Raw genomic sequence first — 15973 nt, 5'->3', positions numbered from 1 at the left:
AACTGGTGTGCATTTTAATAAAACTAAGAGGTTTTAATTAATAAATTTGAAATCTGTATTTGCACATCAAAGCCTTATCATTACAGGGTTTTTTAAATCAAACTTTTGGATACATCTAACTTCAAAGCATTGCACTGAAAGACAGGCTCTGTGAGGGGCAGGGACTTTCCCTTGCTCACTACTGTTATCTCCAGCGTCTAGAACACTGCCCGGGAAAGAGCAGGTACTCAGTGAATACCAATGACAAATCAGTAATTCAGAAAGATTTTGTGACTCATAAAATATATAATTATTCAAATCCCTACTGAAAAAAAAATGCACCAAAAAATTAATCTTGTGCTTTCAAATGTTTTTTAGATGTCTCAAGCTTTGCCATTCTAGCTTTTTACAAAGTTAATACTGAAATAAAGCATAAATAAACATTGAAGACTGGAAGAAGTTATCCTATAAATAATACAGGAGATTAAAAAGGCTATTTAAAAAAAAAAGGGTGCCAGAGGATGAATATAGCTCAGTGGCAGAGCGCCTGCTCAGCATGCACAAGGTCCTAGGTTCAATCCCCAGCACCGCCATTAAAAAAAAACAAAAACAAAGTGCCAATTTGCAATAAAAAAAGGTGCCAATGATAGTCTATATAATGAAACTACATCATCAAATCAATAATTTATCTGAGGTTCTTGGGTTACCCTGAGAGCAGTGGGGGCCTGGTCTGCTACTTGCCAGTGACTAATCTTATCTGAGTTTGAAGTCTGAAGAAGATGAGCTCAAATTAAATGAGCATCGTTCCCCTGGGGGCAGAGTCTTACTCCCTGTCATACACAGAGAGTAATATATTAGTCAATGAATTGAGGTATCCTGTATAATGTGTCCCGCTTTTTAAATAAATATTTAAGATTCAAGATCTTTTAGTTCTGTAGCGACCACCAGGGGACAAAACAGGATCAGTATCCACATGCTTTGTTCTTCACTATCAGCTATACCACAACATTTCCTACTTCTACAAAATATCTTAAGACAATATTTGTACCTGGCTATATTTCTATTCTTTATTCTAAAAATTAACTTCTGCAACAATTTCTCTAACTAGGTTTCCAGAGATTCTTACTAAGGTTTAATTCTGCTTGTCTGTCGAGTTTTTACATTACCTCATGATATAATGCTCATTTAAGAGTTTCGCATCTAAGCACGCACACAACAACACATGGGTTATAATTCCTCTCTGTTCCCATAATTCTCTAACTTCATATGAGAATTGCAATAGGACATCACACTTTCCTCAAGAAGCTTCTGTACAGACAATTAAATTATTCTTAACATATGCTGCATAATATTTTCATTTTAAATTAAATCCTGGTTTACAGAACCCAAAATATTCTAGTAAGCTATTTTAAAGTACATATTAATTTTCCTTAACATCATATACCTCTCCAATAATGCACATTTTTTGTACAAAATTAGTTTCCAAATAATTGCAAAGAAAAATAATGGTTTTGCCTTCTCCGTTAAATCAGCCCCAGCCCCCGAAAGAAACCCACACTGTACGAGTAAGTGTACCCACCGTCCAGTCCTCTGTAGCTCAGGCCCAGCGTGGTGGGCGGCCTCCTTAGGGGTCTCACCCGAGCTGGGCGCAGATCCATTGGGAAATACAGGAATCTTTCTCTTTTCCTTCATTTCACAAAGAAAAACACCACATTTTCAGAATTCTGCTTTGAGAAAGCTGAGAGCATATTCAATCAGAGGGAACATGAGATCTATTGATTATATATCTAACCGGTACTCCTATAAATAAATGCTTCCTAATATAAACTTCCACTTTAGAGAAACTGCACTTTGAAACAGAATCCAGTGTCTGTCTCTGTTAATATTTTAAACTTACGATTGGCTTTTTTCCACTTTATATTCTAACATCAAATATCCCATAAAACATTCACACACATCATTTCAAATTACCACTCACCAACATGAACACAAATATCCAAAAAAGCACCTAGAATTTTTAAAATCTTACTCATGTTCACTATTGAGAAATATATTTTACTAGGAAAAAAGTAAAGGCCATTTCTCTTTTATTAAAATACTTCCCTTCAGATATAAATAGCGCAAGGGCTGTTAAAACACATTTTCGTAAAAGTCAATTTCCCATTAAATTTTATTCCAAATTCAAGAGTACTATCCTCATGACAAAGCATCTTCTCCCCCTCACCTGAGTGAGCTTTTGTTACCTCCAAATGTCAGAGGTCGCTGAGCCAAAAGAAAAAAACAGTGTGTGTGCGCGCGCACGCGTATGTTGAGAGAGTGCGCGGGCATGTGAGAGTGCGCGTGCGCAGGCGCGAGAGTCAGGGGGACAGAAAGGAGACAGAGAAAGGGGGAGGGAGGGGGCATGAGAGGAGGGGGTGGGGGTAGTGTTCATCCCAGGAGGTGCCCCGAGGCAAGGGCTCTAGCTCAATACAGACTTAAACTACCTGGTTTACATACTCAGTATTTATAGAGCAGCACAACTTATCCACAATCCTAAGATTACCAGTTGAAAATGTCAAAATTAAAACTAACATCTTAGCTCAAAAGGGAAAGAAAAAACAAAATTACAGAATTTCTAGAAAACAAATATACTGAAAAATACTATATATTCACAATCTATGGGATACAGCAAAAGCATCACTCAAGAAAATTAAGTAATTAAGAGAAACAAAAGAATAAAAGTAAGTTAATTAATTTAAGCATTTAATTCAGGAAATGTGGAAACAAAAATCTTTCCTGAAGGAAAGTGAAAGGAATAAAATAAAACAACTAAAAGCAGAACTTGAGTTACAAAACACCATGTACTTTTTAAAAAAGGAGAACTGAAATAAATTCTATAATAAACCATTACTAACACTCAACAAAAAGATATGACAAGGGGGCAACTTTCCAAGTTTTACATACATAAGAAATAGACACATACAGAGAGAGACCATAGTACAACCCTATGTAAATAAATGAAAAATCCTGATGAAATGGGCAGTATATTAAAAAAAATGATTTCCCAAAAATGACACCAGAAAATAGGAAAATAGGTAACTTTCTAAGAAAATATAATTTCCCAAAACTGATTCCAGAAAAAAGAGAAAGCTTATACAAACCAATTTCCACCAAAGAAATAAGCAAGTTGTTGAGGTCTACCCAACAAGAGGCAAGCTCAGACAATTTTACAGAGGAAGTCTTCCGAACGTTTAGAACTGAATTATTCCAAGCCACTTAAAGTCTGAAGAACACAGAAAAAAAAGTTTCTTTTTATGAAACAAATATAATGATGATACCAAAAATGTGAAAACTGCACGAACATCTATAGACCAATCTAACTACAAACAGAGATGCAAACAATTTAAATAAAACATCAGACATACACTACGGGCAGTTAAAAGCCCACGATGGGTTTATTCCAACAATGTAAGAGTGTTTTCAAATTAAAGAGCCTATTAATGTGTTTACCATAATAGTTGATAAATAAGATTCATATGATCATCTCCAGAGATGCTAAAAAGCCCTTCAACAAAATTCAACATTCACTTATATTAAAAATTTCAGTAAGCAGAAATTAGGGTACTTTCTTAACACAATAACATGTGTACTTTGGCACCAGAGCCAGAACTTAATGAGAGAAACACTAGGGACACTGACTACAGTTAGGAAAAAATGAAGAAATGCCCTTTAAAGTCAACTATTACTTAAAACTATTAGAGATTTTAGTCGATACAATTTGACAACAGAAAACATGCTAGAGATATAAGAATTAGAAAAGGAATAAAATTATCTTATTGCAGATTATATGACTGAAAAAGTACTACATACAACAAAAGAATTAAGGAAGGGAGCAAGATAAAAAAGAAATACACGGTAACAAACAGCCCTCATATACATAAAAGCAACAAACAGACAATATCATGGAACAAAGACCTCATGTAGCATAGAAACAAAGATAAAATATTTATGAATACACTCACCAAGAAGCCTGTAAGGAGAACTTTATCATATTCCTTAAGGACACAAAAACTGACTTGAAATAGGAAAACAATTGGGGAAAGACATTTCATGTTCTTAAATAGACCTAATATTATAAACATGTCAATTTTCCCTCAGTTCATTTAGAAATATAATTGCCATCACAATCTTTTTTTAAATAAGATTTTATTTCTGTAAAGAGAAAGCTGATTTTATGGCTTATATAAAAAATAAATATGCAAAGGTGTCCAAGACAATTCAGGAAGACAAGAGTAAAGAGAGGGGTCAAGAATGAATGTAGACCTGCCAGGTATTAAAATACACCAAAAAGCCTCAGAAAATAAAGCGTGAAATTGGTCCACGAATAGACAGACCAATGGAAAAGAAATTCCAGAAACAGACCTGAACACATACGGAAATTTGGTAAATAATAAAGGCCACATGACCAATCTAGCAGAGAAAGGCTTAACTTTTCAATAAATGAAGAAACCAGTCATTTAGAAAAAAGATAAACTGTTTGCAATCTCTACATAATACATCATGATAAACTCAAAAGGATCAACGAATGATTTAAATCTTAAGAAATTTAAGTGTGAGACAAAACGATGGTAGAGGGCAATGAATAAAAAATATTCAGAGATATTCAACTTCACTATTCAGAGAAATGCAAACTAAAACCATATTAAAATACCTGCTACAGCACGATAATGGTACCTATCAGACTGACAAATACCAGAATGATGGCACCCTGTGCCAGCGAGGATGTAGGGAAACGGACACTGTCATTCATCACCAAAATGAGTCCCAAACAGTTCCACCCGGTAAGAGGAGATTCTGGTGTTTGTTATCTGCTAAAATTATAAAGAAGTGCCCATGTGAGCCAGTGAGACTATTTCTGGGACTCTGTCTCACAAACACATCTGCACAAGCCTCAGACGGCACACGGATACTGCAAGGCTTGTAATAGCAGAAGACCGAAAACAAACCATGCCCAGGAATAGGATGAACTGTGGTGCATCCATAATGGAACACGACAACAGATCATGAGAAAAAGGAGGAGGAGTATTTCTATGATTTCTTATGATCAGATCCCCAGGAAGAATTGTTGTATGAGAAAAAAGCAAGGTGCAGAACGGTACATGTGGGATGTTGACTTCTGGTCGGAAAGAGGAGAAAACAAGTGCCAAATAAAAACTGGAAGGAAGGGTACAGAAAACACCAGTAACAGATGGCGACCACAGGAGGGGGGCCCAGAGCTGAGAAGGCCAAGGGGACCAGGTGGGAACACAACTTCTGAGTGTGCTTCTTTATATGGTTTTGAGTTCGGAAAAGGCATAAACTATGTGAAAAATTCAAAAAAAAAAAAAAAGGTAACTCAAAGATGTACATGTGGATCCTTACCTGAGAAGGAACACTTTTCGGCGGCTCTATGCGTATGGAAGGGTCCCACTCCCCTGGAGGCAGGACGGTTACTTGATCTAAAAATTCATCAATTCCAGATAGGAGGTCATTTCTGTCTTTTGCTTTATAAGCTACATCATGAAAAATCTAAAGAAAAAGAAACATATTGAGCAAAAGGATTTTAAAGTTGAAAAAAAATTCTCTACACAATAACCCACTTTCGATATAAATATAAGTAAGTCCACAATAAAGACCATCACCTAAACTCTTATCCCAGAGGTCTCGACCCACCCTGGGTAACAACTACGAGAAACAGCCCACTATTAGTACTGCCAGATGAATTAACACTAACAGTCCAGGGTCGGGGGAGGCGAGGGTATAGCTCAAGTGGTAGAGAGCATGCTTAGCATGCACGAGGTCCTGGGTTCAATCCCCAGCACCTCCTCTAAGAATAAATAAACAAATAAACCTAATTACCTGCCCCCAAAATAAAAAAAAAAACAATAATAAATAAAAATTTTTAAAAAAACTAACAATCCAACAAGAAATGAAACTAGTGATTTGTTAAGACATGGCAATTTTTAAAAAGAGAAAACTCGATATAGGAAATACTCTAAGTCGCTACAGAATAAAATAACACCGTGGTATGTCAGTCCACTTTTATGACAGTTTAATGTCATTTACCCTAAAGGAGTAATCATGGGGATGCAAACAATTTTACTTAAATAATTAATGCATTTGATCATTGACAGTTCCTGGGTGCCTACTATGTGCCAGGCCTGGGTCTGAACACTGTGGACAGTACAGTGGACACAGACGGGGCAAGGTCTTACACTCCAGAGCTTTGGCGGAAGGACAGTGAAACATGTAACTACATAAAAATGTGACTGCAGGTCAGAATACATGCTCCAGTATAAATAAAGAGCTAAAGGAAGGGAAGCTGATGGGAAGAAAAGGCAGCCACGGAAGGTCCGTTAGGGGAGGCACCGCTGCCTGACACGAGGGAGTGGGGTGGGGTGGGGTCGGGTGGGGGAAGAGCACTCAGCAGAAGGAACAGCAGCTGCCAAGACCCAGAGGCAGCAATGAGCATAACACGTCTGAGGGTCAGACAGGAAGCCGGTGTGGACGGAGCAAACGGGGGAGGAGGGGTGATGCGCAGCGGCACACAGATTTCACAGAGCTGGACTGGGCGGGTCTCCTGAGACAACGGTACAAAGTTTACATTTAAACAAACATACAACAGGGTGTCATTGACACATATGGAGAAGGAAGTTATTTACTCCAATCTGAATGTTGCTGCTGGTACAGAGGAAAACACCGTAATAGAAAGACCCGTATTATCCACTACAATCACCAAAGAGGTCGGAGACTCCAAGCCTGAGAAGCAGCACTGGAGGCGGAAAGGAGAGGGCAGGGTAAATGCAGCACACACGGAAGAGGTAACATCCAGGGTCTGGTGGCCAAGCCAGAACAGGGAGGAGGCTGGTTCGGGTGTGGGGGTTTCAGGCACCTTAGGACAGAAAGGAGGGATGTCTCACGAGCCCCTGACTGCAAACTCTCCCAGAGGCAGAAGTCCTGACCAGCGCAGGCCATGCTCAAAGGGGAAGTCCACAAAAGGAGGAGAGCGGTTACAGAGAAAAAGGGGAAAGGACACAGTCCTGGGGAAAACTGAAAGCTCCAACATCCTGAAATCCAGGTTGGAGAAAATTTCCATATTTCAAGATGGTCAATAATTTCAAATGGGGAGCGGCGGGCGGAGAAGAAGACCAAACAGTATCCAGTGAGCCCCGACAGAAAGGGCTTAAAGGCCTTACCGAAGGCAAAGAGTTGAAGAGTGAATTCGAGATAAAACAGGAAAGACAAACACGGAGAGTTCGTTAAGCTTCAGTGTGAAAGGAAAACTACCGTTTAGCATGTATTTTACGCGTCATAATCAGTGTCCGCATCACAGGGCATGTGAGTTACCTCATCCGTCATGAGGGTGGCTATTGATCTTCCAATTTCGTGGTACTGGGGTGCCTTGCCTGCTGGACCCAATAACAGAAACAAAAACCTAAGGAAACATTAAAACACACAGATTTAAAAATAAAGAACATACACACATAAATCTAGGAATCAGAAAGAAATCATGCAAACAGAAACACGGAAACAACACTCAGACCTCTGTTCCATCCTCACACACCAACGGATGAAAAAAGGATTCAGACCAAAGCAGATCACAAAACTAAGACAGGCATTCAAAATTAACTTTCTACCAAGGTACTACTTTCCATCTTCTGTAGACTAAAACAGTAAGTAAAGAATTAAACATTTTACATTAAAGTTCCCACTTTCTATACCCTTTTGAATTTTGAGTAAACAATTTTTTCTGCTCTGTATTGATGGAAAAAAGTAAACTAGTAAGTAAAGTGAATACCAGTCTCATCTGAGTACTCGCTTTTGCCTAATATAGTAGCCAAGAGCACGCACAAGAAATCCATGGTCCCTCAAACTACAGCATGGATAAGGACACCAATGCAGTGAATAAGGGACTAATCCCTTTACAAGGAAAAAGTAGTTGTATTCCTAACTCCAAATTTAACATCAAACCTCTTTTTATTTGATTTTTAATTTATTAAAAATAAATAACTATTTATTTACTCAATAGTGATTAAATAACAATTATTTAACTTCCTACTTAGTTATATCCTTATCAACACTACAATAAAATATTAGGAAATTGAAATCTGGCTTGACTGTTCCACAAAATGTGGCAGAGCAAGGATTCCACCTGCTCTCTCTGACTTCACCACCTGCACAGAGCACAGTATGTCTACAATAATGAACTGTTTTTTAAACCAAAGCTCCCAAGATTCTGAACTTCTTACAAAAATATGAACACAACGTATTTTTTAAAAGATGCTTTTTTGTGGGTTTTGTTTTGGTTTTGTTCTCAGTTTCAGAAAGAAAAGCTCCAATAGTCTAAGCATTGGTGAAATGACAACATTGACAATTAAAATGAGCCTTCATTACATAAAGCAACATGTTCCTCCAGTGAACAAAATGGCTTAGAGTTCAGACATGCCGGGAGAGCATTACCTGGTGGGGACAGGGACCTCGGTCAGCCCTGAGAGGAGCACGGCGGGAGCCAGCCTCACAAACGCAATTATAGGTCTTTCCAAAAAATCCACCTCTCCCACCAGAACATTGGAGGCCTCGGCTCCCGAAGGAATTTTTCTCATGAAATTCATGTCAACCTATTAACAAATAAATAATAATTAAAAATAAAGTATGCATGGTTTTTAAAAGGCTAGAGGGAAATAGGAAAGAAAAGATGCTTTTAAGACTACTATTTGCTAATCAAAACTGGTGATCTAAGGGATGTAGAAATGCCAAAATTCTCATAGATACAAAGACTGAAGCAGACAAATACCAAAAAAGCAAGCAGAGCACATCTATCAAACAATACTCCCAACTGTTTTATTGTAATAATCTTTACTACTTCAGAGATCTAAATTACCGAACATACAAACTAGAGAACATTTTCAGTGTACATATAGCACTATTGAGTAAAAACTATTAAAGACAAAAATAAAGTTCACAAACTAACAATGGTCCATGAAATTATACACAGCGCTAAAAATTTCATTTAATCATTATCCATCGTTTAATCTTAGAAATGAATTAGTTCCTTTAGGTTTTATGTATTTTTATAAGTCCTTTTTTTTTATTTTAAAGAACTCTGGGCATCCCCCAGTATTTTCATTAAGTGGGAAAAAAATGTATTTTTATTTAAAAGTAAAATAAAGTCATTATTGATATAGATATGTGATACTGGAGGATCAAATTTAGTGCGCCTGTGTATAATTATAAAGAAAAGGTCATGAACCAAATCAAAACATGGGAACTTCTTCATTTATGCACGGGTTCACACAAGTCACTAAACGACCACTTACAGGGCTACCTGTTAAAGTAAAACCAGCACTTACGGCGGGCTTCTTGAGTGCCACACCCAGTGTGCCACAACTACAGTGCCAGGAGGCAGACTCCTGCCCAACAGGAGGTAAGGACGTGTACACAGGGACAGACAAAGTGAAAAAAAGTAAAACTGTGACAGAGGAACAGAAACAAACGGCACCCGCCATGTCTAGAGGAGATCTACAGCGTAAATCATATTGACTGATTCATCTGACAAGAATAAATTTCAATTTAGTTACTGAACACTTTACACGTAGCATCTGAAATCGCTGAAGCGCCAGCACAACTATGATCGACTGAGAACCGAAGAATTAACAGCACAACAGCCTTTCTGTACAGTCGGTGTCCTGCATGCAAGGCTTTTTTACCATTTCAGAGCATGAAGCTCACTCAGCAAAGACGTAACGCAAATCATCATTTAAAGCCCCTTTCTGCAAAATGTGATTTACAGATTTTGCATCATAAAATAAAGGTTTAAGAAAAGTAAATCTTACTTGAGATCATCACACTTAGTTCAAAGTCTGACATTGTATCCGATAGCAAATAATCCTCAAAAAGTTACAATGGCCACATAGAATCGGTTAAAGGCTTAAGAAAAATGAATCTTATTTGAAATCATCACATTTAGTTAGAAGTCTGACATTGAATCCTACAGCAAATATCATCAAAAAATTACAATGGCCACAGAAATCAATTATACAGAAGCAGTCCTCATGAAGTATGCTTTAAACTCAACTGTAATTTGAACTTAGTTTTTCGCCCTGTTCTTTTGAAATAAGTTTCCTTTTTCTATTTCATCTAAATTACTCATTGACCAAAGTTAAAAACCATAGTTGAGACAGGTGAGTTATTTTTAAAACCATGCCTTTATCTTTACCTACCCACGGGGAAGCACCGATCGTTCCCAGCGACATTCCGGAAAGTACTGACACCAAAAGACAGTAATTCTGGGATCACATTACAGCCAAGAAAAGGCTGAATCATTACTGCTGTAACATCACTCCCAGAATTCATCTTTCTAGTGGTGGCAGCTCCAGAACAAATGAGTGTAATTCAAAAGGTACTGAAGTTTCACCGTATCTACGGGTAGGTACAGATGAGAATACCGTGTTATTCACATATTCTTTTGTCAGAATTTCTACAACTAGTAAGATATAACATCATCCAAGTGCGATGAGAGTGTTGCCTTTCTCACAATTTTTTCCCTCAAATTAACATATTACAAGCATCACATGCAGATATGTAAGCACCATCTATCAAAAAATTATTACAATGCATGTTAATAAAGCCACATTGCGAGCGTGATTCTGAAAATTCAGAGTTAGTAACAGAATTACCTTGCTGAAGTCAACAGTACTATTTTCTCTGCTTCCTCCACTTCCATTACCTTTCATTTCTCCACTTTTACTATTGTCCAAGTTCCCAGGGGCAGACTGCGGAGAGGCCAAAAGACCTGCATTTAAGAACAGACAAATTCCAAACTAGTAAGGAGAAAATTCGCTCCGTAACCTGAATCTGCTCAAATCCTGAAAGTGATGGTTTATTACAAGCAAATGTGTTAGGTTAAAAAAAAAAAAAAAAAAAGTGCCAAGTGTTAGTACCATTCCAGCAGGAGCAGAGTCACATTTTAAGCAGTAATGAAGCTCTGCACTTTAACATTGAAAATAATATAATTGGCATTTACAAAAATGGTGGCCTTTTGCAAAAAGAAAATAAGTGAACAGGTGAGCAACCACAGAAGGTAGAAGACCTGGGTCTGATCACCACTGTAAATACTCAGGGAGTCCACTCTCAGTGCATCTAACATACGTAAGAACTGCAGGGCTTAATGAAGCCTAATTACTAATTACATTTAGCACACTCAGAGCAGTGACAGCAGAAATTTTCTGTTAAACCCCAAAGGTAACTCAGAAAATCTAAGAGTCACACCAACTAGATGTACACTAATTTTACTGGTATCTTCCATAATCTTAATCGTTTCCTCAAAATTTTTCATTTCTCAGAAAAAATTTTTTTCATTTCTCTTGGGTACAACGTATGTGCTGCCTGTTGTCACTATTCTTAAGAAACGTTAAAATAAAATAGCACTCTTTTTTTTTTTCACTCTTTTTACAACATAAATACAGAGTAAGGATTTTATAAGCACCAGATCTACGTTAAAACAGGCACTCTGCCACTTTGTAGCCATGTGACCGTAAGTAACTCACTCAGCCTCTAAGACTCGGACAAACTTACAAAATTAGCCTGTTTGGATTAGAAATGACAGATACATGTTCTATTAAATTAGCTTGTTTGGATGACAAACGGTAGATACATGTTCAAGCACACGTAGACTCATTTCACGCAACATTCAGCAGCAACATTTTACAACAAGAAAATAACCTAAAAACACCCTGTAACATATGACCAGTTGTTACCACTACTATGTATTTTGCAAAAAGTCCAAATCTCAAAAAGGTTAAAGGACATAACCCAGATTTCTACCATTAAGTGTACCTATATTTATCAAAACACCTAAGATTTTCTAGTTCAAGACTATAGATTAATATTACCCAAAACACGGAGGATCACAGGAAAAAAAGCACTTGACAATTACAACAGACTTTACTTTCAGTTTGAACTCTGTCGCTCACGACAATCTAGTGACCCACAGAAATTCAGGTAAACTATTTGTGGTTAGACCCTATAAACTTTAAAGCTAATACTGGTAATTAACTTCCAAAATTTTAAGCACATCTGATGTACTCAACGCATCCAGTGGAGTTTCCATTTTAATAGAAAACAACACATACTTATAAATGAAACTCAGTCATTTGAGTTTACTGCTTAAACGCGATAAAAGACCACCTTTGGGACACCCAGTTCTCTGTTAAACTCCCTCACTAAGGTGTCACTGTGACCCAAAAGTCCCAGCCACCAGATCTCTGGGAGAAGAGTGGGATGAGCAGAAGGCTCCTGGGCGAAGGCAGGACACAGGAGGAACGGGGAGAGAGGCGATGGGCGATTCAACACTGACAGAGCCGGCTTACCTGGTCACCTTGAACCTGCTACAGCTGGCATGCCAGGCACACCCTAGACTTTTCCACCATTGTCTTCTCTATGCAGTATGCCCTGATCTCAGCTAAGTTAAAGCTACTTCCTCAAAAGGTAAAGGAAGGCTTCCTGCTCCAACAGTAAACTCCTAGTGCTCAGAATTAAATGAGTAATTTAATTCTGATGAGTAAATGAGTAAAGGAGTAAATTCCCCCAAATTAAAACTCCCATCAGCACAGGTAACTCATACGGACTTTATTTCTTTGCATTAAGAAACAGAAAAAGCACATATGAGTGTGTATAAAATCAATGCTGAGATTTAAAAAATCATATGCTGGTAAATCTACTGTGTTGCCCATCTATTTTTTTCCTCAAAATTGCAAATGTACCTACAGAAAGAGAAATCAAAGATATTGGGATTTTCTGTCATTAAAAGTTGGGAAGTAGTTGGAGCTGTGGTTCTCATCCGGGGAAGATCTTCCCCCCAACCCCTCAGTAACACCTAGCAGTGTCGACATCTTGGGTTGTCATGCTGGGGAGTGTACTGGCAGCTGGGGGTGGGGAGGCTGCCACACATCCCCCCCTAGGATGTCACTGTGACCCAAAAAGCTCAGAATAAAAAGCAAACCCAACTTATTCAGCCATGTGCTCATTCTCTGAAAGTATGAAACAATTCTGAAATAAAAACTAGTTCCTAAAACAACTCACCTTGCACTGTTTTAGCCTCTTCTGTGACCTTTGTCCCTAAACTTCCCTAGTAGAGGGCACAGGACAGCCCCCCACTGCACAGAAGTGTCCAGCCCAAAACGCCAACAGTGCCAAGGGCGAGAGACACCGAGTCAGAAGACAGCTACAAATGCTAAAAATGAGTTACTTCTTTTACATAATTATTCTCCAAAAAACCGCTAATGGGAAATATCACTTTTTTTTTTTTTAAAGTACAGGTGTTCACACATCATGACCCCATGACACAAAAATCTCTAACATCAGTCCATCAGTCTCTCAAAAATGATGCGAGGCTATCTTCTGCATCAGACTTCAAGAAAACTCACCTTGAGTTTCCAGGCGCTTTAAGCACCAAAGGTAATTAAGCAGAGGCCAACAGACGGCTACCTCTGTTATTTTAATTACATTCCTTCTACAGATATCTTCTTTAACAGTAATTATGAGATCTCTTGTCCCTGGAAATTCCCCCTTTCCTACGCCCTAATTTCTTTTCTTCAGAAAGGCTGATAAATCTCATGGCATACTTATGGCAGAGGGGGAAAAATTTTAATTGTGTTCCTCAGTTTTCAGTTAATTGCTCTTTTTAGCCTCTTAATAACATGACCTAATGAACCATTGTGGGAGCTGTATGTCCCTTCCTTCCTGTATAAAATTTAGACTCCTTATTATTAACACAGAAGCAGCTGAAACAAGAAATGGTCAGTATTACTGACAGATCCAGTTAAACACAAATGCAAGGACGTAACTTTAAAGTCATTTTTGCTCAAGAAAAATAGTAAATCTTGCTGGTCCTTTTTAGTTAAAATAAAAGCGTTCATTATTTCTGAGTAGTTATTTTTCTAGGTATTTTTTTCTCCTTTTTTGTTCAGTTACCTCATTATTATTCTATATCGTTTCCATGAATTATTAAAATTTAGAACGAAATTCTATACTATAGATTGTGTCGTAGGCAGATCCGAGTTCAATTCCTTGCCTGGGCCCTTTATGATATGACCGTAACACCTCTAAGTCTTAATTGTCTTCATTTTACAAACAATAACATGACTTCATCAAACTGTTAGACAAATCAGAAATACGATATTTGAAAAGTACTATCACTGTGTGTGTAACAAACTATGAAGCAATGGTTACTCTTAGTACTGTCATAATTAATGTTACAATGACTGAACCACAAAATGTCAATTTTTCACTTCTAAAAGTATCGTCTTTCTTGGCAACTACAATGAACTTTGATTAAATGTGTTTGGTATGTCTGGATAAAGCTAATAAAGAGAAGGTCATACAGTGGTAGGTACAAGAGGATTTTTAGCCAGAGAACCTGGGCTGTCCCTTAGTAGCTGAAAAATCCAGGGGAAGCTACTTACCGTCTCTGAGTCTGTTTCTGAAAAATGGGTCTAGCCACCTAACTTGCACAAAACTTTATACACACGGAATTGGCTAATCTCGTAACAATGAGCTACTACTGAAGTGTGGTATACGATCAGTGTCATACAGAAATGTGATAATACTAATGTGATTAAAGCCGCTACTTAGCATTCCTATGTCACACTGATGCCTAGCTGTCGTTAAAAGTCACTGAAAAAAAAAGCTACCTAAAGAGCTGTCAGTAAAACACAGTCTCTTTATATGAACTGAATAGAAAGATGCAGACGTATAAATGTACATATAATTAATAACAGGAAGAACCAAAGTTATCATCATAAACAGTAATCCTTAAATGAGTTACAAACCTCAAAGAAATAATTTTTCTAAGTCACGTACAAAATATACCCTAGCCACAACTACAGGAACTCTAGTCCTGAAAATTTCAAGGTGGATCTGGATTAAAGATTGGCATGAAACAAAGGCCAACTAAAGCCTATTCCAAAACATGGTACTACTCTTAAAATGACGGTGACCCCAGGCAGTCACTAGAGAGCCTCAAGCTTCTCAGAGACCAAATGAGAAAACGAACATTCAATCCGACTTCCGTTAGGAAGGTCAGAACATAACTGCACTCTTTGGACAAAAGCACCGAAGAGCAGACGAAAGGCGCATCCCCTCTATGATGTACGTCCAGCGCGTTCGTTCGCCTTGTGAAGGAACTGCACGAGAAAAGCCACCATTTTTAAAATCATGGCCAATTAAAAGGTTACTTATAAAAACATCGACGTTTTTCGGAACCACTCAAACACGGTGACCTGTAAAATCTCAGTGGAAGTTTTTGAAAGGGCTTAAGTGACGGGTAGTCTTCCTTGTATCTTTTTAAAACTTAACATTTTTCATAATGCTATCTTTCTCTATAATATACTATCAAGAAAAAACAAACAAACAAACAAACAAAAAAAAACCCATGCAGAAGTCAAGATAAATTAAAAGCATTCTCTATGTATGCTGCCAAAGCTCTGTGCTGATGGGCATTCCGAGTGCAAGAGACCCAAAGGCAGAAAGCACCACACGGGGAGGATCTGGAATAGTTGCCTGAAGTCACGTCAGCATTTTCCTCATCCTTCTGCTCCTGGCCTCTCAGTGCTTCTAAGTCTTCCTCGGGTGGGTGGATGACTACGGTGGGCACCCCGGCAGCGGCAGGGGACACCAGCACCTGCAGCTGACTGTGCCGGCAGCTCCTGGAGTCCAGGCGGCCGGCGCTGGGGCTGGACGGAGGGCTGCTCTGAGGGGTGGGTACGGGGCTTGCGCACCTCGAGCCCGCGGGGGTTCCAGCTCGCGAAGGAGGAAGAAGATGACTGAGAAGAAGAGACAAAGGCGAGTCTCCTCGCAGGGAGAGGCTGGAGGCGGACAGACCTGTTCGCAAAGAGTGGCGGGAGGCCGAGAGGCCTTCCCCTGAGATAAAACAGACAAATGGGAAAGGATGAAATTCACTGCGGGAGGCAAATGAGAC

General features: G+C 38.5%; 1 protein-coding gene across 8 annotated transcripts in view; it reads right to left on the bottom strand.

The window, feature by feature from the left end:
- SLC4A7 (solute carrier family 4 member 7) overlaps window positions 1-15973 on the bottom strand; it is a 111328-nt gene that overhangs the window by 34547 nt on the left and 60808 nt on the right. For 5 of the 8 annotated variants that reach the window (XM_074345378.1, XM_074345379.1, XM_074345376.1 and 2 more), the window contains exons 7-12: window positions 15556-15915; window positions 10674-10789; window positions 8458-8615; window positions 7345-7432; window positions 5380-5526; window positions 1559-1665 (exon numbers count right to left, since the gene is read on the bottom strand). In XM_074345378.1, the coding sequence (XP_074201479.1) occupies window positions 1559-1665; window positions 5380-5526; window positions 7345-7432; window positions 8458-8615; window positions 10674-10789; window positions 15556-15915 (976 nt within the window). The remainder of the gene's footprint in view (window positions 1-1558; window positions 1666-5379; window positions 5527-7344; window positions 7433-8457; window positions 8616-10673; window positions 10790-15555; window positions 15916-15973) is intronic. The other 3 variants (XM_074345383.1, XM_074345381.1, XM_074345382.1) reach the window with 1 other exon arrangement.

Source organism: Camelus bactrianus, chromosome 17, assembly GCF_048773025.1.
Source record: "Camelus bactrianus isolate YW-2024 breed Bactrian camel chromosome 17, ASM4877302v1, whole genome shotgun sequence".
Taxonomy (NCBI): Eukaryota; Metazoa; Chordata; class Mammalia; order Artiodactyla; family Camelidae; genus Camelus; species Camelus bactrianus.
This window is presented reverse-complemented; position numbering and strand designations above follow the sequence as displayed.